At 44.5% G+C, this 27635-nt stretch overlaps 1 protein-coding gene across 3 annotated transcripts in view; it reads left to right on the forward strand.

Moving 5' to 3' along the window:
- The window catches only part of GDPD5 (glycerophosphodiester phosphodiesterase domain containing 5), a 424914-nt gene that overhangs the window by 126665 nt on the left and 270614 nt on the right, over positions 1-27635 (forward strand). For all 3 annotated transcript variants that reach the window (XM_029602145.1, XM_029602143.1, XM_029602144.1), the window contains exon 2: positions 20664-20840. In XM_029602145.1, coding sequence (XP_029458005.1) covers positions 20724-20840 — 117 coding nt within the window. In that variant the 5' untranslated portion in view covers positions 20664-20723. The remainder of the gene's footprint in view (positions 1-20663; positions 20841-27635) is intronic.

Genomic DNA, 27635 nt, shown 5'->3' on the forward strand with positions numbered 1-27635 from the left:
ATACGTGCTTTTGGCTGGCGATGCTTGTGAGTCTGTAGGGAAACGTAATTTGCCTTTCTCTTATCTTTTTTAATCTGCTGGCGGATGTTTTATTGCACTTGGCAGTTGCTTTACCCAGAGCATCCCTAACTGCTTGCTTAACAGGAAGGTTCATGAATAGTAACGCTGGGGGAGAGAATGATCACGCTCTGCTTTGGTGTTCTGATAGCCAAGAGAGCATGAAGTGGTGGTGGTGGGGGTTTTGTTAAATTTTCTAGCATTTCCTAGCGTATAGCAGGTGGACTCAGGACCAATGGGTATAGTGTGCTCCTGCCAGCAGTTGGAGACGGATCAGATTTCAATCTGACGTCAGCCCCTAGTACATATACCCCTGCAGGAAGTGCAGCTCTCCATAGCAGTTAGGGACTATCTGCACGCTCTTGCAGCGTTTGAGTAATTTAGCAAAGAAAACCAAATTAAGAAGAAATTTTACCTCTACAGACGAGCCTCGCTCTCCTGCAGTGACACCCGTTGGGTAACTCCCCCAGTTGAGATTTCCCAAGGTGATTTCCGCGATCCCTTGGAGGTAAGCCTCGGTCCGGCGGCCGACCCTCAGCAGGGACCTAGCCCCCGACATCGGGTGATGCTGAGAGGCAGCAGGTGCAACTTCGAGCGCAGCGGTGATGGGATTTTCCCTCTCCCCCCCCGCAGCCAGAGACCACCCGGAACAAAACCGGGAAGCGCCGAGACAAGGTAAGGTAGAAATCTGTTTAAAAGTCTCCGGTCTCCGAAGCTCGAGGAGATGCACAGGTTGCCAGCCGGGATCAGTGCCACCGGGTTGATCCGCCCTAGCAGGGCTAGACCCCGGTCAGATCCGAGGATCCTCCCACGTGGAGACCCTCCGAGGTGGTCGCCATATTGTCCGTGTGGTCGCTGTCACCATTTTGGCTGTTAGCCACCCTATTCGCCGTTTCGATCCATGCGCACAGAGGCGAGCCGTGCGCACAACGTAGCACGCACAAGTACCGGGCGCACAAGCGAAGCGTATAGCCACGCGCTTACTGTGCCGGGCACATAATTTCGACCTGTGCGCACATCTCCCTGTACGTGCGCACCAAACCCACGCGCGCATCTTCGACGCACATCGGAGCACACAACTGTATTGTACGCGCACAAGCCATGGCACCACCTGAAAATAAACTCCAAGCTCAGGGCCTTTGCCCAGCATGCCACAAAAGAGCTGCACCAGAGGCTCGGTTCAGAAGAGTGCTCGGGCCCTGTGACTGAGGATGAGCAGCGCTGTGTGTAGCCGTGATAGGGCAATATCTCGCAGAAGCCCCGAGGCCTTGAGCTAGAGGGGCAAGTGGCTAGTGAGTGCAGCCTCTGAGGTTTCTAAAAACGTCCTGGGAGCCAACAGGAAGGAAGCTGGCTTGCTACGAGCAGAAGTCCATTGGCCACCGTTGCTGTGCAGGATGAGGGGCGTTGGGATGGCTGAGAGCGGAAGGACGTGGAAGAGAAATTGATTCATTTCATGATGCAGCTTTTGCTGGAGGAGGAGGTGCTGCCTGTGGTGGATGGGTGAAGCAATTTCATATCCTTGGCACAGGCTCTTTTGCGTGTTCCAGGCGGGGATGTGATTTGTTTTTTTTTTTTATTGCCACCAAGATCCCGGGTGGCTTGTGCCGAGAGTTAGCGCTGATAATCTTCCCCGCCTTTCACTGTAATTTTTGGTGGTGCCATCGGCTCTTGTGATTGATTTGCTTGACACGCTTCACATATTTTGCTGTGTGCCTTTAGCTTGCAGCAAGGTGTATAAATGCGTTTTGGTGAGATGCTCTGGGATTCCTTTTTATTCCGCTAAAATGGGACGTTGGCGTGTTTCTGCAAGTGCTGGGCTGGTTTTATGCTCAGATCAACATAGTTGACCGCCTGTATTACAGGCCTCTGTAAAATGTTAATGTTAAATAATTGCTAGTAACTAATACTTTATAATTAATCGGCATGGTGCCATGTCTGAAGGCACACATCCTCTAATACCTAAATGGCACGAGACAGCTTACCTTAAAGATTTGTGCTACTGCAGGGAGAAATAGGTTTTCTCTCTCCCACTTTGCCTCATGGGCCTGACTGTGTTTAATGAGGCATCTGTTACATGTTTTTATATTTTATATTTGGGGTGATTAAAAAATATTGGTTTTGGGGGGAGGGTCATTGGTGGGGAGCTAGCAGAGGCCCTGGTCCTCTGTTGGAGTGGTGGCTCACTAACCAGAATCTATGGCACTAGACACATTGGTGCATTACAGAGGCTCAGCTGTGTCAGCGGTACATTTTAGTATTATCTAGATTGTTCATACTCTTGCTATGAGGATTATCTATATTGTTTATAGGATTTACATTGTCTCTGTGTATTGCTTGTGCCACGTATATGTGTAATAAGTTAGAATTACAAAAAAAAAAAAAAAAAATTGGTTATTTTTCAACCAAAGTTTTTTGAGACTTTTATTTAGTCTTGAAGTATTGTTTGCATTTGTTTTTCTGCAGTTGTTAAAATGCCCCATGAGGTGGAGGCAGGCCTTGTTCTTGCTTTCATTGACTGCCTTTGCGCAGCTTGAGTGAAGGCGTCCAGAAGGCGTCCTGTAGGTTTGCCGCCGAGGAAGGCGGGAGTGATGGGGGGGGGGGGTCAGATGCCATGGTGAGGGGGAGCTACGGGTTACAGAGGAAAATCAACTCCACGGCGGTTCAGGCCTACACCGCCTCTCTCTCTCCTCCTCTTTGGTCATAAGCCATGAATGTGGGATTGAGGAGGTAACGGGCGCCAGTTAGATGGAAGCTCCTAGGTAAGAGAGCGACATCAAATGGAATTCAGCCGCTCGTCCTTTCAGACGTTCCCGGCTGGGTGCAGTGGAACAGGGGCTGAAATAGCCTTGCTCTCTGCAGCAAGAGCTCCTGGCTGGCTGAGGTCCTGCCCTTGGGCTTCTCTGTCATGAGGAAAGAAGAGACTGAACGCGGGGCCAGAGGGATCCCGCCCTGCAGGGAGAGAGAAGTCGGCACGGCTCCAGGGATTCTCTTTTCTTTCACTCACTTTTCCCTGTGGAGCCGGAGAGCAGAGAACTCTCTGCTGGCCCAAGTTTCCCTTCAGTTTTTTGTTTTTTTTTGTAGTTTCTGCTCGCTAGTTTGTGTGTGTAAAATTTTCTCCCTCACTCCTAAGCTGATCACTAAAACCAGCAGCAATTCATAAATTCAAGCTACTGTTTTAGAATGGTTCCGTAGTTTTCTGTCTGACCGTTCTTGTTAGGTCAACATTGGACCTCATTCATCGTTCTCATATCCAATGCCGACAGGGGTTCCCCAAGGTTCATCACTTTCCCCAATTTTGTTCAATTTTTACTTATTACCTTTATGCAATATACTTTCAGCATTAAATGTCCATTTCAAGATATACACGGACGATATACAACTTTTTGTCCCCTACAAGTCTTCCTGGTCGGAAACACTTTCCTTGGTGCAAATTTACATGAAAAGTGGATGTCACACAGTCGGCTAAAACTTAACGCAAAAAACCCCCCAGAAGTAGTACTTTTAAGCTTTGTTGAGAATCCAATTAATAATCCACCTACGTACATTGTGATAGATAGTGAACATATCCCAGTCACTAAGCAGGCACGTGGTTTGGGAGTTACGTTGGATTCGAATCTCTTTGGCTTGTCATATTTCTAAAACTGTTAAAAATGCTTTCTACAAGTTACATTTACTTAAACATCTAAAACCACTATTGTATGCTCAGGATTTTCGTCTGGTTCTTCAGCCATTAATATTTTCAGGTCTCGATTACTGTAACGGTCTGTACTTAGGTTTACTGGATTCATCAATCAAACCGCTACCGTTAATAACAAAACAATGCAGCGCGCTTTCTTACAGGGACTCCTTTAAAGGAACATATTTCTCCAATTTTATCCAAAGTGCATTGGTTGCCAATTAAATATCAGATTTTGTACAAAATATTGACCATAATACATCCTCTGTTAAATAGCTCTAATTCATCCTAGCTATGTTCAGTTTTGAGAATATACAAACCTTCTAGAGAGCTTCGATCCTGGAATATGAACCTTTTGGTCGTGCCTTCAGTCAGAATAGCAAGATTAAATGTTACCCATCATAGAGCTTTTTCTGTAGCTGGACCTATACGTTGGAATGCTCTACCAAATACCCTATGCCAAATTTCAAATACTAAGGAATTAAAAAAATCATTAACATACTTCTTTAAAGAAGCATTTAGAATGACTGAATAAAAGATTAAGTAGATCCATTTTTCTTTTATTATGTTGTGTTGTTATGATATTTTAATTTTCCATCTTTGTTTTGTTAAATTTAAAGTTAATTTAATTTAATTTTAATATCTTTATCCTAAAAGATATTTAATAATATTGATAGTGATAAGTTACTATGTAATTTTTATTCATTCTTTTTATTTTATTTTTATTTTTTACTTTCACTTTATGAAAGAATAGTATTTATTATTTTGCTCATTATTGTAAACCATTTTTGTTCAAATCTAATTTGCTAAAGACGGTATATAAAAAGTCTTAAATTAATAAATATTGAGTGATCGAAGCACATTTATGAGAGGTTTTAAGGGATTTTAAGTTCCATGGGACAAATCCAAAAACCCTTTGACCAATTCATGGTTAGTGTCACCCACAAGAAACTAGTGGCTCCCAGAAAAAAAAGGGGCAAAAGTGATCCTTGGCCTAACCAATTAAAGTATTCAGCATGGGGGTATAATGCAATAACACCTTCTTATATCCTAATTCTTCCTGGCTTGTATCTGTATTGTGCCGACCACTTCCCCTAATCCTTTGCTGGCACTGGCAGGGAGCAGCTCTGAAAGCCTGGGATCAGAGTACGACCCGGATTGGGGAAGGGGAATAAAAGCTGCTGGTGCGGGCAATGCCTGATTGTAAAGCTGTCTTCTCCTGCAGAAGTCTATGATTTTGGTGTTTTACTGCAGTACTGGCTGCGAAGGATGCCCAGGCTCGGGTGGCGCTGTGCTCTTCATGCTCCGGACAGGGCATAAGAACATAAGAAATTGCCATGCTGAGTCAGACCAAGGGTCCATCAAGCCCAGCATCCTGTTTCCAACAGTGGCCAATCCAGGCCATAAGAACCTGGCAATTACCCAAACACTAAGAAGATCCCATGCTAGTGATGCAATTAATAGCAGTGGCTATTCCCTAACTAAACTTGATTAATAGCCGTTAATGGACTTCTCCTCCAAGAACTTATCCAAACCTTTTTTGAACCCAGCTACACTAACTGCACTAACCACATCCTCTGGCAACAAATTCCAGAGCTTTATTGTGCGTTGAGTGAAAAAGAATTTTCTCCGATTAGTCTTAAATGTGCTACTTGCTAACTTCATGGAGTGCCCCCAAGTCCTTCTATTATTCAAAAGTGTAAATAACCAATTCACATCTACTCGTTCAAGACCTCTCATGATCTTAAAGACCTCTATCATATCCCCCCTCAGCCGTCTCTTCTCCAAGCTGAACAGGCCTAACCCCTTCAGCCTTTCCTCATAGGGGAGCTGTTCCATCCCCTTTATCATTTTGGTAGCCCTTCTCTGTACCTTCTCCATCGCAACTATATCTTTTTTGAGATGCAGTGACCAGAATTGTTGCTCTTGTGCTGCGCCCCAGCGCTGGAGATCAGAAACCTTCCTGAAATTCCCTTGCATGTTTGAGCAGCATCGTGGGAACAACGCCATCCACCCACCGAGGCGCACCACAGCTTTTACCATTACTTTTCGCCAGTCTTGAGGTTGCTGTGTCTTTCCCCTCCCCTTCCTTTTAATTTGCATCCTGGAGCTGCCTGGAATGTGCCACGTGCAGGAGTGCCGGGGGGAGGCCTGGAAGAATGGAGGCCACGGCAGGTGTGCGCCGGTGGAACGAGCATCTCCCAACTTTGTAGCCTTGCTTTAAAGAGAGACACAGGACATTCCCAGCAAATCTCCCCCCCCCCCCAATGAGAGGCCCTAACTCAATCTCTTCCTGCTGAATCCTTGTGCTGCTTGCCAGCTCTTCCAGCCAGGGCGCTGATTGCATGTTTTGTGTGCGAGATGGGGATCAGAAGCCATTTAGTTTATTCTGCACGTGGCTGTGAGAGGATCATTACCGTCGCTTGTTACCATTTTGGCGCAAATTTAATACTGTGGCCACGACTCAGTATAAAATACAGCAGTTTATGTAGCATCTGTTGTTTTTCCTGGGCCATGTGGCTTAGAAATGGCCACAATAAATTCACCGGCCAGATGCGTGACGGCGACTTCAGTATTCTTAAAATACACAGATCCTGTAACCTGCAAGTTGCGCAATCGCCTGTGTTTTCCTGGAAGCAGAGGGCTTCCTCCTGTTAGCTTTACCAGACTCTGCGTTGACAGGGCTAATAAAGTGCATTACTTCAGTCCTGCTTACTGTGCAAGGGACCCAGCGGGAAACGCTGCTCGGCTATTCTTGTAGCTAGGATCTGTCTCTGCGTTCCCCAGGCACCTGCCAGGGAATTCTGTCCCTCCGGGAGGCTTGTGTCACTCAAATACCCATCCCCTGGCATACCAGATCCGTTGCTTCCTGCTCGAATTGTTCAGCTCCTCATTCCTCAGAAGCTGCAGCGTTACCTTTCCCTGAGATTTTCAGCATCCTGCAGTTGGCTGCCTTCCAAGGACAGCCCGGCCGTGCCCTGTGCCTGTCCAGTAAATCAAATACCTTTCATAATAATAATAACGCAAAGGGCATTTTTTTCTTTTGGCTCGCTTCACCGATGCAGCATGCCTCTACTCATTTTTATGTACTGACTAGTGCTTTAATAGAAAAAAAAAATGTAAACAGGGATGCTGTAGCAGTGAAACGAGCCAAAAAAAATGACTAAAATAAATCTTCACAAACGCGACATATCACAGAGAAGAAGAGCAGAGCGACACCTCGGTGGGTGAATGTTTGTTTCTCAGGGGAAGATCCCCCATCCTCGGTGCTTACGGGGAGGTTTAGAAGTAGGCGTGAATGCAGGAATCTGCAAAAGTTGATCTTTCGTTACCTCTATCAACGCTCTCCCCCCTTCATCCCTTCACTGAGCCCGCAGTGCCACATGCCCCGAGAGCCTCGTGCCTGGGCGACCCCGCTCTCTTTAAACCCCAGTGTAAGGAAGCTCTCCCCGTGGATGAATGGCGTTGGCCCAGTAAAGATGCATTAAACGCTGCCATCGTCCATACTGCCACGGCAACTTCTTCCTTCTAGAGCAGCCATTGCCAAGAGCGGCTGTGAAGCAAAGGTTGAGGTTCGCAGTGAGACCCCCATCCCCTTGTGCTGTTAGAATAGGAAAGCACCCATGTATCTCTCCAGCCGCATGGGTATATGAACCTTGACTATATACAGAAAAAACACTCCTTACGGAGTGGAGTAAAGGCACAATAATTGTATTCCAAATTACTCTTTTATTAGTTTTTATGAAAAAATATCCAAAACAACAGTTCTCAGTGCTTTAGACAGTCATAAAATTTACAATAGACCTTTACATTTGTTTCACCAGTTCACATCACTATTACCTCACTTACATTAAAATCAATACTCATTCATACACATGCATACTCAAACATACCCAATCATATCCACAATGTTTTTCTTTTCAAATCAACCCAATCATAAATAATTATTTTTGCAAAACGAATCATGCATATTTTTTATATGAAACAATCACTACAAAACACATTTTAGGACACAGATCTCTTTGTGTTTACATTAATCTCTCCAAACAGAAATCACAAGGTGTTCGTTTTAGATTGCTTAAATACCACCATTCATATGATCATTCTTTAAACTCATAATTTTGGTTAATCCCAACCGGGCCCTCGTTTCACCTTACGGCTTCATCAGGGGAATTTGAAATGATTGAACCATGAATCACATCAACCACATGGATCCTTGCCAATCTAATAGAGAACACCACTGGTCTTCCTTGGCTCTCCGACTGTTTGTAGTGCACAACCAATTACTGCATCTGTATATTCGTCTGTAGACCGCTCTCTTAACTGCTCCCATTAAACGTCACTCAAACCGTAGCTTGTATTCCTTGTCTTTGATTCAACACAGCCACGCTGAAAAAGTCGTCAGCCGACTCAATCACAGTAGTCATCAGCTTTTCGTCCTTCATAGATTTGACTGCTTCAGGCTTCCATTACGTCCGTGACCTCAAATATCAAGTCTCCACATGGTTATTCGGGAGATCCCCTTTTCCTCTCCTTTCAGCTTTACAAACATGGTATATACCTACCGCTTGATGCAGGATCTGTGCTGTCCTTGGCCATTTTGTTTCCTCTTGTGTCCACGCCATTCTCACAGGCCTGCCCCGTTCGCATTTTAGACCTGTCGAGGCGTCCCGTTTTACTTTCTTTCATTCTGACTGGGATTCCTCGGTTAGTTCAGGAATGATTTCTTTTTTTTTGTAAGCCGGCCTTGATTGGTATTGATCCAGATGTGAATCGCCACTTCTGATTTCTAAAAGAAGCTCTGGCATTTCAATTTACCGTACAGATCGGAAGGGGAGGAAAAGCATTCCTGCTACATCTCTAAATAAAGTAGAAGACTGTTACTGAGGAATTTGAGCATGAGATAAATAAATGACGATACTGTTCCCTTATTCTGTAAAGCAGACCTTGCATTTCATTCCTTGGTTCTAGAAATAACGCTGCCCCCTTCTCCCTTTTTAAATTAAGAGGTACAGTTATTGGCTTAAACTCACAGGATGCTTTGAAGTGCCTGGTTATACTATTTTGGCAGTTGGAAGCTGTTGTATAAGTTATTACTGTGCAGCTAGCTGCTGCCAAAGTAACTGGTAAAATAAAATTGCCTTTTGGTTTTTTTTTTATAATGGTTGGTGCTTGGCAGCAGGTTCTGTTGCTGCTTTTGTTTCTCTTCGTTTTTAATGGAACGCACCGCATGAGGATGCAAGGAAGTTGGTATAGGTGGCATCAAGCTGGGGCAGGATGGCTGCAGCTAAATCGGCTGAGGGCCCTGCAGATCCAGCTGCTCTGCTCCAGACTTCAGAAGAAAAAGAATGTTCGGCACATTTTGTAAGTTGTTATTGCCCGGCACTTTTCTGCACAGTAATAATGTAAGATTAGTTGAAAAGAGCACTTTTACATGAAATGAATTGTTCAAGGGGAAGGAATTGTTAAGTGGTTAGAGAAATGGGTTGTGAGCCAGGGTTCAAATCATGCTTCTCCCGTTAACATTTCTTGTGAGCAACGTTCCCACTAAGGATTGGGTTGCTGTGTGCAAAACGTTTGCCACTTGGACGCATTTTTTGTTACATTACCATGTGAGCATTACTTTTCTTTGATGCAAAAAGCCTATCAATTTTATACTCGCAGCAACCCAGTCCTTAAAGGGATCATTGGCTAAGTCCATTCCTTAAAATAAATCGCCTACTGACAGAAGTTACAACAGTAAATATGTCAATGAAAAAATATTTTCTGCAAGAACATTCAAAATCATTTTCTGCATGCAAGTGAAATTGATAAAAAGCAAAATTCTGTTGAAGATAGAAATGAGGAAGAGATGCCCATAATGCTGTAAAAGCCAGGGATAAGTACCGTCATTTTCACAGAAAGAATTAGTTAACAAAGAGCTGGACCTTTAAAACACAGACCCTAACCAAATGCACAATTGGAAGACCACAAAGTGTAAGTGTAATGGGCTGACAAAAACTGTACCGGAAACCACAAGCCTGACTGTTTTATGCAGAGAAACAATGGAAAAAATAAAATAGAAACAGAATCATCATCATTCCTCACAAAACAAGCAATAAAATCAAGAGAGAGAAAACATTCATAATATTAAAACCAGGGAAGGTAACTTTCAAACCGGCGCACGGTGCACATTAATGCATCGGCCCGCGCCCAGGATTCAGGTGTTTTCTAACTTGCCCGTGTATACGCGCACATGTAATAAAATAGCCCGGCACACGTGCACATTTTTAAGATGTGTGTGTGCCACAGCATTTGCAATCGTACCCGAGTGCTTTTAAAAATATGGTCAGTGCGCGTGAGCCTGACTTATTCATGCATCCTCTGATCGATGCGCGCACCGCACTTTTAAAATTTCACCTTGTACTGATAAAAAGAATAAATGTGTCAAAACAGCCGTCGAACATCCAGTAATTTAAAAAACTTGCATACGTTTGTTCTAATATTTCTCAAACACCAATTAAATATTTCAAAACATCCGCTGAATAAAACATCCAATAATTAAAACATCTTCTAATATTTGCCAAAAAAAAATATTTCAAAACAGAAACATCAAATTACACCAAATAATTAAAACTAATAAGGATTTAAAAATCTCTTGCTTTCCATACTGGGAATCCTTTTTGATTTCTAGTCACCCTGAGATTATCGTGGATTGGGGGAAGTAGGGCCACACAAACTTTTTCTTTCTCTCTCCCTCTCTTTTGTATGTGCTCATGCTCTCACACTCCCTCTCTCAAACATACACAGGTTCTCTTTCTCTCATACACATATTATGTGTATGTGAGAGCCTATGTGTGAAATGCAGACTCTCACAGAGATGTATGCACACAAGCTTTCACACAGACATGCACACAGAAGTTCTCTCTCTCTCTCTCTCTCACACACACACACACACACACACACACACACACACACACACACACACACACACACACACACACACACAGATATACACACATGCACACAAGCATTGCACACAGGATCTCACACATAGCCTGCACACAGTCTCTCACACAGATACCCACACATGCATGGTCTCCATATCGTTTTGGGCCGCAGTGGGATGAGCTCTGCCGCAATCTCGCTGGTCTTCCTGCACTGGTGGAGAAAAGCTGTGCACAGCCGTGCACATGTACAGCAGAGGGAACATTGCTTGTGAGCTTAGATGAGTCACTTTACCTTCTGTTACCTCAGATACCCATTTAAGGGATGATGTAATAAGGTGCGCTTGATGAGTTCACTTTAACCTGCAGTTTGTGCACATAAATCATATTTTGGAGTTAATTTTCAAAGAGGTTTCACCTGTAAAAATAGCATATATGTGCATAAGTAGGATGCTATTGTATAAATTTCAAGTGTATGTCTGTATTTTCGGTTTTGCAGTTAACATTGTACCTGGGAGTAAACAGGGCGGTCTTGGGCATTCCAGGGGCAAGGTTCAGAGGTACGCGCACTAGTTGCTATTTTGTAAGAGATATTTACGTATATATTAACCGCACTTGTTCGTACATGTGTTAATGACTTTCGGAAGACTTGTCTGTTGTATGCAGTTTTTGGGTGGGAAGTCTGGGTGAACTGGTGGAGGTTCAGGGTGAAGTGCTAGAGAGTCTAGGTGTACTGGAAGAAGGACTGTTGTGAACTGGTGGAGGTATCTGCGAACTGGTATATTTGTAATGTGCGCAAGTATTTTCAGAAGCAGAGTATAGGTGTATGCTTTAAAAAAAAGACCTGTCTCCGCATCTGATTTTGGGTTATTATATTTAAATTAATGCAATTATGACACTTGTAAACTATAAGTGCATATGTTGTTTTTTTTTTAAATGGTTAGGGAACGCATGCATGTTCCTGCTTTATGAATGTACATGCATACTTTTAGGACAGAAATGCACGGTATTTTATAAATTGTGCAGCTCCTAGCACATAGTTGATAAAGCACTAGCATAAATTTCCGCATCCCGACTTAGGCGTACAAATGGTGTACCTTAGGCAGTTTTAAAATTTGGGGTGACAGTGCATAATGCTTCTTTACTGAGAGAGGGTGTTAGATGCCTGGGAATTACCTAGTTTAAGCATGCTTGGGACAGAGAGAGAGAGAACAGTAGTAAGACCAGGCCTGAGAGAATACAGTATTACAAACAATGCACTCTTCACTCCCTCGAGAGAAGAAACAAGGGGGAACAGGTGATGAGGAAAAAACAAGGGACAGACGAAGGAAGTCAGACCTAATGTCACCACCAGGCCATGGAGTAGCTGGGTTGGAACCATCAGGCTACAACCATCCAAAGACCCAACGGAGTTGGTGGTGGCTGAGATCTGTCCAACAAACATGAAAACACAGGGGGCAGATGAAGGAAGCACAACCTAATGACCCGCAGGCAGGAAGAAAAGAGGAGGCTTCTGATTGGCCCATGCTGGCAGGAAGGAGGCTTCTGATTGGCCTATGGGGGCAGGAAGAAGGAGTCCCATCCGTCCACGGTAGAAGCACAATTTATTTCTTTAATTTCTTTTCTGCTGATCCACCAATCACAGCGGATTACAATTTAACATACACAGTAAAGCATAACAAAACCTTACGCCAGGGGGCGGCGATCTCCGGTCCTCAAGGGCCACAAACAGGCCAGGTTTTCAGGATAACCACAATGAATATGCATGAGATAGTTTTGCATACATTGGAGGCAGAGCATGCAGATCTATCTCGTGTATATTCATTGTGGATATCCTGGAAACCTGGCCTGTTTGTGGCCCTCAAGGACCGGAGTTTGCCACCTGTGCATTACGCAATACAAAACAGAGACATGCCAAACATCTAAAAAGCAACATTGCTATACATCTCTTGACAAAAAAAACCCAAAGAAACCCGAAGCTTAACAAGATCGAGCAGAATCTAGTATGGCTGGAAGGAGGAGACCTCCCATTGGCCATGGGGACCCTAAGGAGGAGGTTGCAACTGCTGGTGGGTTCAGGACAGGGAGAGAGTGAGTGTTGAGGGAGAAGAGTGTATGTGGGGGGGGGGGGGGGGGGGGGGGAACGGGACATGTGTGTGAAAATGAGCATGTATGCGTGTGTGAGGGCATGCGAGCGTGTTAGAGTGTACATGGATGAAAGAGGAGAAGGCTTGTGTGCATACCACCCAACCTACCCCCACCCCCCCTGCTTTGAAAATCCCAAGGTGACTGTAAGTCGAACGTTCCCAGGCATCACCATGCAAGCCCCTCCTACTCGGCCAGGGACCCCGCCCACACCATCTACTATACTGTTTCCACTTACTGATGGATCAATAGAAACAAATATATATATATATATATTGAAACCCAACCCAAGAAGACGCTCGACGGAGTGAGCGGTCAATAAATCATTTCTAAATATAAATGAATAAGACTGAAATGCACCTGCTTTGTGTCAGGCTGGCAGAGTACCTTGCCTTGCATCTGGCCCCAAGCAGCTTGCGGGGATCGTAGGCTCGTCACTCAAACCTGAGACTTGCTGAAATGGAGATTTAAAACTTGCTTTAGGAACAAACCTCTCTTTGTAGCAGTATCTGACCTGCGTTCTGTGCTCACGACTATAGCACTAAACCTTCCCCCCATCTCCTGAAGTCACCAGGGCCAAGGTAACTGGATTTCTGCTACAGCTAAACAATTCTGGAATTAAAATTCCAGTTAGCAGAGAGCAGAAAGCCCCGCCATTCAGCCCTGTCAGGAGGAGGAGGACATTGCTGGCATTCCTTGGGTGGTGCCTGAAACACGTGCGTTACCAGAGAGACAGATGTACCTGCCACATAAGGGAAGTCTTTGTTCTGCTAAGCATGCCTTCGCATTGCTCTGTAAATGACTGCAGCGTCTCCAGATGATCAGTTACCTGGGATTCCAGTACGAGAACCATAACAGAAGGAATATGCCGAGAAATAAAAGCAGCAAGGGCTTTTTCATCATGCGTACTGCGTTCCCCCCATCTCTGTGGTTTTGTAGACAAAGCAAATCATGATTAAATGGGGATTCCCCCCCTCCTCCTCATGGAAAGCAATGGGGATTAAAAAAATTTTTTTTTTAAATCTTGACCCTAGGTTTCTCGCTTTCAGATTCAGCTGAGATGTTCACGTTTTCTGCCTGCACGCCAAATTTGGTGAATTTTCATCTCAGTTTTGGAGAGTTATCTTGGCTAGAGACACGGATACCTTGTAGAAAATTCTGTCCAAAATAAACAAAGGGGAGGTTGGCAGATACTTGTAGCTAAAATGGAAGCAGAATGTCCCTCACTCTTTTCTGCCACCCGTAGTCGTCGGTGCTTTCCTAGAATCTCTCCACCTGGTGTGTTTGGGACCATGAAGACAGAATAATAGAAACCTGCCTGCAGATAAAAGCCATCAAGCTCTTCCTAGCCACTCATTTTCTCTGCCATGGACCTAATTTTAATCTCCCCCTTTACCTGCCCTTTCACAGGGCTCCAGATCTCCTGCGACCGTCTCCTACTCTTTCAAAAACTTTTATCCCCCCCCACCCCCTTCCCTCCTCCCAACGCCGCTCGGAGGCTGCTTTGTTACCTCCATCATCCTCATTTTTGGGTGAAAAAAAAATGCTTCTTTACATTAATTTTGAGTCTACCTCCCCCAGCCTCATACCCTGAAATTAGTTTTGATGGGGAACTTGTTGGAATGCTGACCAAAAGGCCCCCCCCTCTCCATACACACATCCAACTTACACACAACACCCGCCCCACCCACAAACACCCACTCACTCACATCTGCTACCTACAAGCATACAGCCCATACCCCCAAACTCCCATTCCCATCCAACTTCCTTCACAACCAAAGCCGCACACATCCCACAAATCCAACCCTCTGGATACACTCCCCCCCCCCCCCCAACACACACACTGCAGGTATGCACAGAACACACAAACCACCTCTACAAGTCTATGACGGAAAGTATTCTCAAAGCTATGCCTCTGCATGCGTCCCTTACTTCTTAAAGTTAATTGTGAGGCTCTCGTGCACCTTCAGTCTTTGGCTCTAAGCGCTAAACCGTTTGTGTTTAAGCCTCCATCTCTGCCCTTGCGTCACAGGTTAGTGTTATACAAAGCGCCCCCAGGACTCCTGTTCACGTTGAATTCACAAGCTTCAGCCCTTCATGGAAGGACGGGTTGAATTGCTATAACAAATCTCTTAAAACCTAATTCTGTTACAGAAAGATCAAGCTTTTCTCTCTCCCCCCCCCCCCCAAGTCTGTTTTTTGGGAGTTAAAGGTTTTTGGTGTCTTAGCAACATAGTTATTGTCAAAAGACACGTGATAACTGGAACACGTAGGATGGACCAAACTAGTCTATAACAGGACGAGTACTCGGGACTTTTGTTCTTCAATCGCACGGAGGGTGCAGAATGTCTATGGAAGGTATAGATTGGCAACACAAGTTAGCAGTGAGGCGCCGTACCTAGAAATTGAACGTTGGTTACAGGTTCAGTGGGTCAGATGGATTCCCTGCTTTGAAGAGCGTCCTGGTCCTCTACAATAGCAGCAGATCAGAAAAGAATCGTAAAGCAGTGCAGAATCTGCACTGAAAATCTTCTAAGGTGAAACTTAAGGATGTAAGTAAGGTACAGGGGAGAGGGAGAGATATGTTGGAGGTAAATAATGTACAGGAGGCAAGCATTTTTCAGTGGGGGAAGGGGGAAGAGTTTTGGGACAAAAGAGCTCATGATCTAAGACTGAAAGTAACATTAGGAGGTCTTCCTTCATGGAAAGGGTCATGGGTGAATGGAGCAGCCTCCTAGAGAAGGTGATGGAGGCAGAAAGAGATTTGATTTCATTAATTTAATACCCTCTTAAGGCTTCTCTTTTTCCAGCTGAATCAGCTTCCAAGTTCATGGTCCATGTTTTTATGTAACTTTTTGCTTCTCTGCTTTTGCCTCCTCTAATTATAAAAAGTTGTTCCTTATGTTATGTTATGTTATATTGATCTACCCCCTGTTCGATGTAAACCAACCTGATATGGTATTCAACCTTGAAGGTCGGTATAGAAAAATGTTAAATAAATAAATAAATAAATAAATACATTTGAGATGCCGCCCTTAATCTAAGATACCAGGGATGGTTAACGGTGATTGAAGATGAGAAAGCCTGGGCTAAGCACAGTGAATCCTTGGCTGCGAGAAAGCAAGGGCAAGGCCAGACATCAAGTTGGGTTTATGGGATTGTAACAAGAAATAAATTGGGTTTTATGGTTTGTATATGCTGCTGCTATTCTATATTACAAGTTGTTACTTATATTGTCTTCATGCTGTGTATATGCCTTACACTGGGGAAAACAAGTGAGTCGAGAGGAACAGATGCACCTATTTGGGAAGCTTCAATGCGTGTGATATGCTGCAGGCTAAACAGGTCAATAGTGTCTTTTGGTTGTTGAAGGCAATTGAACAGACAGACCATAAACAAGTCTGTTTGTCCCGTCACGGTTCTTTTTATTTTCATCCTCCCTGTAAAGTGGAACAGTGAATGATGCATTTACCTTGCTGGAGTGACATCCTTTTACTAAAGGATCTGTCGATCACATGCAACAATTTTTACATCTGGTAGGTATAGGAAAAGGACTGACACTAATGAGTTTCCGATCGGTATCCAGTACTTAAGTTATCATAACTTACCTCTTTTATGAAGTTAGGTTCGCATAAAGTTAGCTCCCGAGTTAGTTGCATTTTTGTGCACCCTTCTGTCTGCACCATTTTAGATTGTGAATCTCAGTGGTAATAACGTAGTAAATGGGGACAGGTCAAGACCACGCGGCCCATCCAATGTTTTCAGTTATTTCTTTCCATGCTGATAAGATGTCAGGGACACGTTTGGCTGCTAGTGAATGGTAGGTTAGGAAGAGGCAAATCTGAAAGTTGAGCCAAGTCCAGTAAAACCAGGCCTAGCTTGGGAGGTATCTTGGCATGCAGCTGCAACCCTGGAGCAGGACTACAGAGCTGGATGCAGAGCCAGGAGCAAAGCTAGATGAGCAGACATTTCAGAAGAAATGTCCCAGGAGTCTGTTCTACTTGTAGAGGTGTCTCTCTTGTTCTCCATATATACGCTCACCAACTGGGGCATACCCTGTGTTAAACCAATGGGAACTTCCAAAGGCACATCTGAGTGGCAACTGGAGGAAAAACAACCCCATGACTTTCTCTGGCTCGATCATTTGTTACTTGATAAAGGGAAGGGAATGCTTGCGGCTAAGGAATTGTAGAGAGCTGGTGTTTTCATCTACAACACTCGAGTATGCACAATTTTTATTCCTGTGTCCGTCCTTGAGAGAATTTTGAAACCACGAGCATAATCCATTTAGAATGCACAAGAAGCAAACATTTTCAGGTTGTAAGTCGTACAACAAAGTAAGTTGTACAACAAGAGGCAACAAGGAGATAGAAGATTTTTGTTTTGCTCAGAAAGGGCATAGGACGGCCTCCCAGTAGCAATGGTGGTGATGAATGTAAATGAAGAAAGCCTGAGGGTGGTAAGCAGAGAGGATCCCTAGTTGTGAAGAAGTGAGGAGAAAGCCAGAGGTCAGCTGGGGTCAGTGGCACTGCAAAAGGAAACACATTGGGCAGACTGGATATGCCTAATGGTTCTTAACCGTTGCCGTAGGCTCTGTTTCTAGAATGTAAAATATTCTTTCTTGATACTATGGATCTTTGTATTGTTTTTAATACCTATTTATTATTTTCATTCTGGCCTACATATTATAGTGTATTTGAGTTGAATGCTGGGCACTAGGGGTGATCCGGGAAACTATAGACCAGTGAACCTGACTTCAGTGCCGGGAAACTGTTATAAAGAATAAAATCACAAAACATTTGTATAGACCTGGTTTGATGGGACACAGCCAGCATGGATTTACCCAAGGGAAGTCTTGCCTCACAAATCTGCTTCATTTTTTTGAAGGGGTTAATAAACATGTGGATAAAGGTGAACCGGTAGATGTGGTGTATTTGGATTTTCAGAAGGTGTTTGACAAAGTCCCTCATGAGAGGCTTCTTCGAAAACTAAAAAGTCATGGGATAGGAGGCGATGTCCTTTCGTGGATTACAAACTGGTTAAAAAACAGGAAACAGAGAGTAGGATTAAATGGTCAATTTTCTCAGTGGAAAAGGGTAAACAGTGGAGTGCCTCAGGGATCTGTACTTGGACCGGTGCTTTTCAACATATATATAAATGATCTGGAAAGGAATACGATGAGTGAGGTTATCAAATTTGCAGATGACACAAAATTATGCAGAGTAGTTAAATCTCAAGCGGATTGTGATAAATTGCAGGAGGACCTTGTGAGACTGGAAGATTGGGCTTCCAAATGGCAGATGAAATTTAACGTGGACAAGTGCAAGGTAGTGCATATAGGGAAACATAACCCATGCTATACTTAAATGATGTCTAGTTCTATCTTAGGAGTTACAACCCAGGAAAGATATTTAGACGTCATAGTGGATAATACATTGAAATCGTCGGCTCAGTGTGTTGTGGCGATCAAAAAAGCAAACAGATTGTTAGAAATTATTAAGAAGAGAATGCCAAATAAAAGGATGGATGTCATAATGCCTCTGTATTGCTCCATGGTGAGCCTGCATCTTGAATACTGTGTGCACTTCTGGTTGCCACATATCAAAAAAGATATAGTTGCACTGGAGAAGATACAGAGAAGGGCAACCAAAATGATAAAGGGGATGGAACAGCTTCCCTATGACGAAAGGCTAAGGAAGTTAGGGCTGTTCAGTTTGGAGAAGAGATGACTGAGAGAGGATATGATAGAGGTCTTCAAAATCATGAAAGGACTTGAACAAGTTAATGTAAATCAGTTATTTACTCTCTCAGATAACAGAAGGACTAGGGGGCACTCTATTTTTTTATGTTCTTTTATTTATGGTTCATCTCCAGCTAGTTGTATTTTATGTGTAACGGGACGGTGCTGGTAGAGTCATATGGTGATTATGAAGAACAGTAACACATACTCCGCAATTTCCTGCGATTAAAATATGGGAATGATAAGCAAAATGGAGTTGAAAATAAATCAAACTCTTGATTTGATCTCAGGTGGTGAAAAACAAACAAACCTGAAGTGAAATGGTACTGCTCGCTGTTTGTCTTGACTTCCAAAAGAATTTTTTTTTAACTTTTTTACCTCGTTATATTTGCGAGCGAGACCGTATGAACGAACACTAGAATTCATATTGCTGGCCTGCAAATGTTTGAAGACAAGTAATCGCCGTCAAAACACACATCTTGGGTGAACGAAAGAGACGCTCTCGAGGCTTCTGGTTTATCGCAGAGATTTGGCAGCAGGTTTGCATATAGATCTGCAATATCTAATATGCATAAAGCCAAAATTTGTCTTGCCGGTTTTACAGTTGTTTTCCTTGTACACTTTTTTTTCCCCCCCTCTGCTTGCTGGCGCGCTTGGTTACAGAAGGGCGCCCCACGTCTTGATCTGGGGATGCAGAGCTGAGCTGGGGGGGGGTGAGGGCTGGTTTTAGTGGCCGCAGGAAAAGCACTTGGGCCCAGTGAAGCAGGATCAAGCGCTGGCTTAGAAGTAGAGCAGGAGGGTGGACCGGCGTGTGCGTCCTTTCTTTTGAGTCTGCAGCAGGAATCAGATTTGTGTGGCCATGGACTCGCAGGGAAACTGGGGATCTTGAAAAATACCTAGGCTTTTTTCCTTGGAGGCATTGATTGGTGCATCGATATAGTAACTTTCTATAATTTTCGATGTTAACCCCCGTGATCCCTGGCTCAACTTCTTTTGCGTTGAAATGTGAAGTATCAGTTTAAAAAAAAAAAAAAAATATAAAAGTAATGTTGCTACAATCTTAAGAAAAGTAACTGGGCTGAGCTGCTGGAAAGTCAGAGAGGGTTGACCTGCTTTCCTATAATGGAGAGCAGTAGGGTGCATAACCCTATATATGCTGTTGTTTTTTTTCTTGTTTCTGCGCTGTAGGCAGGGAATCTGACTTAATTTACAGTTATTAAATTGAACGGCAAGATAATATGACATTTTGTTTATGGTTTTTCAGGAAACCTGTATTTACGGTAATTACCTCTGCCGTCATAATTGGTGGTGACACCCTGAGGCAGAAGGTATAAGCCGCAGGTTTAATTCAGCAGCCTTGTCCTGCACGTGCGGAGTGAGCTGCTGTGGCACGTGCAGGCAGAGACGGCAGGTACCTTGTGCTGCCAGCCTGAATGCATTGGGCTGCCATCTGGCGACTGGGGCCAGCGTCGACACGTTAGGCAGGATTCGTCAGGCGAATAGAGACGTATCATTGTCCAAAATAATACAAGCGAACCAGCGCGCAGGAATCCAGTCCCGGGCACGCTTCTTCAGGGGCCCCTTGAAATGCTTCAGAATGAAGACGGGGCTCGGTGGACCGAGGCGGATCTCTGTACATAGTAAGCCTTGCTTGTTTTAAACAGGTAGGGAGAGCTTGCAGCATGGTGTGACCCGGTGAAGATGTGTGGGCGCACATTGGATGAGTTTCTCGATCCTGTGCCTGCAGCGCTGAGGACGGGTGTGTGTGTATATCTTTACAACTGCATAAAACATTTTTCCCAGGCTCACCAGTCTGTAAGTTACTTGGGTCACCCCTGGAGCCGTTTTTGAAAATCGGTGTTATTTTTGCTCCCCTCGGGTACAGAGGCAGATTTTAGCGATAGGTTACAAGATTACCAGCATCAGGGCTGAAATTTCATATATAAGAGTTACTTTAGAGCAATGGGGTGAATGCCATCAAGTTCTGGTGATTTGACTGTTTGATAAATGTTTCAATTCCATTGAAAGTTTGCATATTTTTTATATATATATATATATATATATATATATATATATATATATATATTTATTTTTTTTTTCCTCTCTCTCTCTCTTTAAGGGCACCGCAAGGCCTGATGGATTTCTGATGAGCGGATGGTACTGAAGAGCTGGTGAGAGTATGGTAAAACACCAACCGCTACAGTACTACGAGCCCCAGTTATGTTTGTCATGCCTGACGGGGATCTATGGCTGCCGCTGGAAACGGTACCAGCGGTCACATGACGACACGACAAAGGTTGGTCATTTCTTCGGAGCGATGGCAGGGGTTGCATGGTGTCTGCTTCCGGTGAGCGTTTGGTGGAAACCAAAGGGTTCTGCCAAATTTCATTTTTTGTGTTCACTTTGTTTTCTTTCTGAGCGAAAAGATTTTGTTTAGGGGGGAGGGTGGGCGAGAAATGCCTTCTTTTTAGAAGCCGGTTCTTTGGATCGGCCATTTTTTTCAGAATTTGTGTGATTTCTGCCCTGCTTAATTGAAGACTCATAGGTAAGAAGCAGCATATCGAGGTCTTTTCCTGGGTAAGAAAATGGATAAATTAATTTTCAGCCTCTAATAGTTCACATCCAAATTACAGCGGGAAAAAAATTACCTTTCAGATGAGCACGGTATGGACCAAGCAATCAAATGGCTTGCATGAGAGTAAGACGGAAATATTATACCATGGATTGTCCGTGGTATGATCCACTCATCATGGTCATGGCTTGAGCGATCGGAGCATGCTCCGAACAATCAGTGGAGGAAAGTGTGTGGAGCAGACCTGCCTGTCTAAGCTTTGAAAGGTCCGTGAAACCATGGCAGAAAGTTGTATTAGATCAAATCGCCAAAGTGTTGATCATGTGAGCCCTTCCGGCTCCTTAGCTGGGCATTGCTAGCTCCTAGGGAGAGCCTTGAGATTTTCTGCTCCATTGAGTGACTACTGTTGGCTTTATCCTGGAGTCTGTGGCACATGAGACACTTTGAGTTACTGCAGGAGGGGAAACAGATGATGAAGAAGTGGTTGCGTAATTGTACAGATGATTTGATCAATTGGCTTAGATGAATTATTTACGTTTCACTTCATTTCATGTGCTCTGTTTATAAGCATTGGTTGCAATAATGAAAAGCGGAGTCTGGACCTTATTGCAGAGCACGGTGCCCTTATTGCATGAAGCACATCGCACGCACTGAGGCTTAGTGAGACTCGGCACAGTAATAACACCCGAAGCCTCTGCAAATAAATATTTTTTGGAACTAGCCCAGTAGAAGTCACGGTAGCTGTAAATGAAAGAGGACCTGGACTGAGAGAGAGAGGGGAGAGCTGGTTACACTGTGATCCGTTTGTTTTGTCCCCAGGGTCTTTCAGTGACTGAAATCTCTCTCTGCATATCTCCTCTCCATTCTCAAAAGGAGAGCACACTGTGAAAATGCACTGTTTGTCCTCTTTTGGGCTCCTGGTACCATGCGGCCTTAGATATTTGTTTGCTCAGTACTGTAACTTGGGTAACCTTGAAGTAAACGGCATGGGCATAAGACAGGGGTGTTGTTGTGATGGAGGGGTCTTTTTTTTTTTGGTTTATTTGGTGGCAATACAGAGTTTACTTCGTTCAGGCAAACAGCGATATTGTTAACTTTACTGCACATCACTTGTGCAGTTGTTTTTCTGTTTTATCTGTACTGGTAAAGTAACAGTGGACGCTGTCAGATTGGCATGAGAGCTCGCAAGACATCCAGTGTTGGTGAAATTCCTCCTTTTACTGCTTCATCCATACTGGTAGTGGGCGTAGGACTTCAGATGCGAGAGGATCCACTCTTAGGGCGTTTGGCCTGGAATGGCCCAGTGTCCTCCACAGAAGAGAGAACCCTGAAAGGGATGATTTTATTAATAGCAAATAATTTATTTAGTTAGGTACAATTCTTATATACCGTTTGTTTCCATAATTAGCAGTTTACAAAAGACATTCATAAAAAAAAAATAAAAATGGACATAGTCAACAGATTAACATAAAATAAATTTAAAATCATAAACAGTATGTCAGGATTATGCAATTGATTTAAAAGCTTCAACAAAATATATTCTTTATCTTTTTTTAAAATCTTTTGTATATCCTTTTCCGCACATATCTCAGATGGTAGGGCAATGTATGAAAAATCCCTTTTACGTGCAATTTGCAGTTTATAATCACTTAGAGAGAGAATGAGCAGCAGATTTTCATCCACAGATCTTAACGTCCGCCCAGGACGTAGTATCTGAATTCAGAATTTTAAATATGACAACTCGAGATTTCAAACCGCATTCGCTAATTAACTGGAAGCCAGGGAAGCTTATACAATAGTGGAGGAATGTGATCTGTGCGTTTGGATCCAGATATAATCCTTGTGGCCCCATACTGCAATAACTGGAAGCACACCCTATTACGGGACTGATCTAAAAAGATCCTCAGTTAGTAAGTGATGCAAGGGCATTAACATCTTAAGCTTATAAAATCCCATTTTAACCAACTGTCTAATGTGCGGTCGAAGAGACAATTCAGAATCTCATTTAACTGCTAAGTTAAGATTGTTCACTAACTCGTTGAATGAACTGAAGGTGTTAAGTCCTAGGGAAAGATACCTCCTCCAGATTTATGAGATGGAGGATTCAGAGAAGGGAAGCAAAATCTCATCCATTATTAGTAGCATCAAGCTCTGCTACTCTTGAGAAGGTTCAGAGCCGCGCGCCGCCGGATGTCGTTGCATCCAAGACAGCAGGGCTAATTCACTCTGCTAACCCTGGAAAACACTGTTTAACGGTAAGCAAACTTGCTTTTACCTGTCCTTATTTCTGTGGCCCAGACTGCTCCGGTTTAGGCACAGTCTGACTCTGTCTGCTTGTTTTCCTGTTAATAAAGTTTGGAGTTGAAGAAGCGGCCACCTCTGTCTGCTAGCGAAACGATCTGATTTAAGTTGTGCAGCGGAGACAGAATATCACGGCCCTGGTAGGGGATGGTTTTGATTGAACTGAAAGCCCTAAGGAGCAGGAGCAAACCCAAACAGAACAGTACACTTAACCCTAACCAAGGAATGACCCGAGTGTCGTCAAGAAGTGGAGGATGGGTATGCGGAGAGTGGCAGGCATTAAATAGATCGCGGAAACAAAGAGCGGATCTCATCCCTCTGCACTCTAAGGCCCTCATTAGGACTTCTCAAACCTGTCCTCGGAATCCTGCGGCTGATCAGGGTTCTCAGGATATCCAAACCGAATATTCATGAAATAAATTTGCATGCACTGGAGATCCAGTATGTACAATTAGGAGATCAGCTTAGGGGATACTCGCAAAAGAGGAAAGCCCAATGCTAGAGAGAGTTCAGAAGAGGGCGTTAGAACTAATAAAGGGCGAGCGCAGGGGCGAGGCTTGACCGTAGGAGGGTGTGGGGCTCAGGGCAGTCACCTCTGTTCACCCCTCTTTAGGGACAGTGCTGCCCAGGGATCTTGTGTATACCGGACGATTGTCCAACCTGCAGTGGTGTTTCTTAGAACAAAGATGAAGGGGGGTAGGTTTTCTCGTGGCCTTGTGTAAGTAATCCATGAATGATAGTTACCGGAACCACATGTGAGTCACCGGGGGATAGATTTCTTCTTCTTCAAAGGGGGGGAGGGTCGTCTCTTTTAGGTAGGGAGTCAAGTTCCAGAATACGTGGTCTCAGCAGAGCCCATCATGGCCACGGCACAAAATAAATTCAAGAGCCAACTGGACAAAGATGTAGGAAGAGGTTTGGGCGTTATGAGGTAGGCAGGGCTATAAAGGAAAAAGTGCTGGGGCAGAGGCCTAACCTGGTTGTCACACTTGTGGCTGTGTACCAGCTTTGCATTCCCATTGACTAAATAAACATAATGGGGTCAAGAACAAATGTTCTGTTTTGCCTGCTTCTTTCTGGCTGCAGCTTAAGCTGTTAAGCGGTTTGAAGGAAGATTGACCTTGGTGAGCCTGTAATCTAACTACGCTGTGAGTTATTTGGGGGCCGGGTGGGAGGGGAGAGAATTAGACCTTTCCGCAGCACTGGCCTGGTTGTGGCACCATTTCTATGTCATTACGATACCAATAGCAGTGCGAGAGGCTGGTAAATGCAGCAAAGATCCAGTTACGAGCTGGCGTTATTTATTTTTTTCCCCAATTCTGATGGTTTGCTGCTGCTGCTGTTTGTCAAAATATCTCACCAAATGAATGGGGGGGGGGGGGGTTTGTGTTCATGAAAGCACAAACTTAAATCTTCCAGTATTGTAGGCTGAGTCATTTCAGGCCTTTATTTAAAAGCAAAAGGACAAAGAATGTAAATGCTTTTCTTTCGGGGGGGGGGGGGGGGCTTTTCTTGACTCCCCCTCCCCCCTTCCTCTGGGCTTCTAGGTTGATCGGAATCCGGGTGGGATCTGCTGCCACGAGCCTCTATTTGCAACGACTCCGGGATTTTTTTGGGGGTTTTTTACCCTCTATTGGATATCCCCTACCAACTTACTGTAGTCCAGTCATTCCAGTGCCAGCCGTCGACCAGGGGGCCGGGCACCAGGACTCCTCCAGGCTCGTGGGGTCCTGAAGCCAACCACTAAGAGGTCCACATTCGGCCGCTGGCTGGCAAACCTGTCTCCCTAAGTTGAGGACTGCTCTTCGGCCGCCCTAGAGCTATCCGGCCACGTTAGCAGGATAATTCCTCTCCGCTCTGGAATGCCCCTGGCCCGTTCCTGACCTAGCTGGATAATGTTTTTCCCCAGCCGCTTTAAAAACTTATCCAGCTATTGTCAGGGGAGGACAGACAAGCAAGGTTTTCAAATCCTGGCACTCGTCCAGCTAAATACCAAACTTTAGCTGGACAAATGCGATGAATCTGGGCCTCTAGGGGTTAATGTTGCCCGATGACTTTGATCCCCCCCCCCCCAACTCCCCCCAATTCCTTTTCCAAGAGGTCGTGATCGCAGCCTGTGCAGCATCCCAAAGAGGGCAGAAGGACCAAACTGGGAATGGAACCCAGCTCCGTCCACATGGCAGAGCTCAGCACTGCCACCGAGGCCCCAGGCCGGCCCTTCGCTTGAAGTGATGACTGCCTGGGGAGAATCTCCCATAGAGGAAGCGGTGAACCTTTCTGGCATTAAGTTTGAGCTGTTAACGAAAGACTTAGTGGAGAGGAACTCAAGGAAGCAGAGCTCCTTGGTGATTCCACTTTGATTCTAGAAGGCTGTAAAGGATAGAACCAAAGATTGTAGCAATTGGCACGCCAGGATGAATCCGATCGCCTCGTTCCTGAGGGGCGAGAGGAAAGCTTTTATTCACGAATGCTCAACTCTTATTTTACCCACTGCCTCCAGGGTTGGGGGTGCATGTGAACATGCATAAAAACAGAACCATTACAATGCAAAAACCCAACACTTGAGCGATACAAAAATCACATACAAGCTGTGAGGATACCTGGGCAGTGTTCGCCTCCCGCCAGCAGGGGCCCTTAGCGGGCCGAGTTCCCTGCTGCTCGATCCTGCAAGCTCTATGGCTTGGAGTTCCTGCTGGCGGCCATGTTCTCAGCGCTGCCTCTGGATAGAAACCCGTCCCCCTCCGTTAGTATTGTGGCTCAGCATGGGGTTCTCTGCATTCTGACTCACGGTCCTTGTTCTGAGTCCAGGCCCAAGCTCATTTTGCTGACCCGCGGTGTTATTTACAGCAAGATTTTAGCCCTCTAGGTTAACGGTACTGGGCCTGAAGTGGCGTCAAGGTGAACTCTTAATGTGAGCTGATGTAAAAGCCTCTTTGAAAAGGAAAGTGTTCAGTTCTACCTCGAACGCCTTACAGTCTTCTGTACTGCGAAGGGCTAGAGGTAGGGGGGGGTTCCAGAGGACTGTACCGGAGATGGCAAATGAGCTTTTGCTTGTGTCTGTTAATCGGACAACATGGGGAGACGGAATTTCTAAAAGCTGTTGGTTAGACGAACGAAAAGCCCAGGCAGGAGTACAGAGATTAAGTGTAGCTGCAATCCAAGGGGAGGTTACGCATAATTACTGCCAGCTTGTGTTGTATCCACCAATATATAGGAAGCCAGTGGAGTGATTTCAAAACGGGGGTGATGTGATATCACGGGTACTGGAGTCAGCGAGCATAAGAGCGGCAGTATTTTGAATGATTTGTAGGGGACCTATTGTATTCTGTGGCAAACCAAATTACAGTAAGCAAGACCAGTCAGGATTAACGATTGAAGGACTGTTCTAAAACCAGTGGCTTCTAAGAGTGGTTTAATAGGGCATGGGAGGTAATCTGAGGGTCTTTATGGATATCTTCAACAGATAGGCATAAAGTAAAATACTATGTTTTTCTTCTTGGTGAGCTCTACATGTTCTCAGTGCTCCTTAGTACCATAGTTATGTCCACAAATTCAGACACCGAATGGTTATTTTTATGTTGGTAAATATTGCGCTTTATACTTTTAGAGGTCTATGAGTGCTCCTCATGCAGAAGAGGCTTTGTCAAGCTAAGCTTTTGGAGTTACACACGCAGATGCCAAGATTTGGATATCTCCTGCCACCGACAGCTTTAAATTTTGTGCGCAAATATATCCGTCTAGAATGGGGTAGTGACGGAGGCGTTCTAAGAACGGGGATAAGCTTTAGCCAGCACACGCACGTACCGAGCGTGCTCCAGCTAAGGTCACGCACACGGGTCTGGCCGGGAAAAAAAGATCCATGCACCTAACTTTATCCTGGTATATCCGGCGGCAGACTTGCGTGCTTACTCTGTCCCGCAGATTATCCAGGAAAAGTTACACACATAGCTGTCTCTCAGCCATCAACAAATTACTAAATGACATGCAACTAGCGCTAAACCCCAGCAAGACTGAACTTTTAATTATATCTAACAGGCCACCGCTCCCAGACATCCCACCTGCATACTCTTCCACAACTTTCCCATCACACGTTCGCAACCTTGGTGTTTTCATTGATAACCATCTTACATTCAAACCTTTCATTAAATCTATCATTAAGGAATGCTTCTTTAAGCTCCAAACCATAAAAAAACTCAAACCACTGCTACACTTTTCTGA

This window comes from Rhinatrema bivittatum, chromosome 5, assembly GCF_901001135.1.
Source record: "Rhinatrema bivittatum chromosome 5, aRhiBiv1.1, whole genome shotgun sequence".
Lineage (NCBI taxonomy): Eukaryota > Metazoa > Chordata > Amphibia > Gymnophiona > Rhinatrematidae > Rhinatrema > Rhinatrema bivittatum.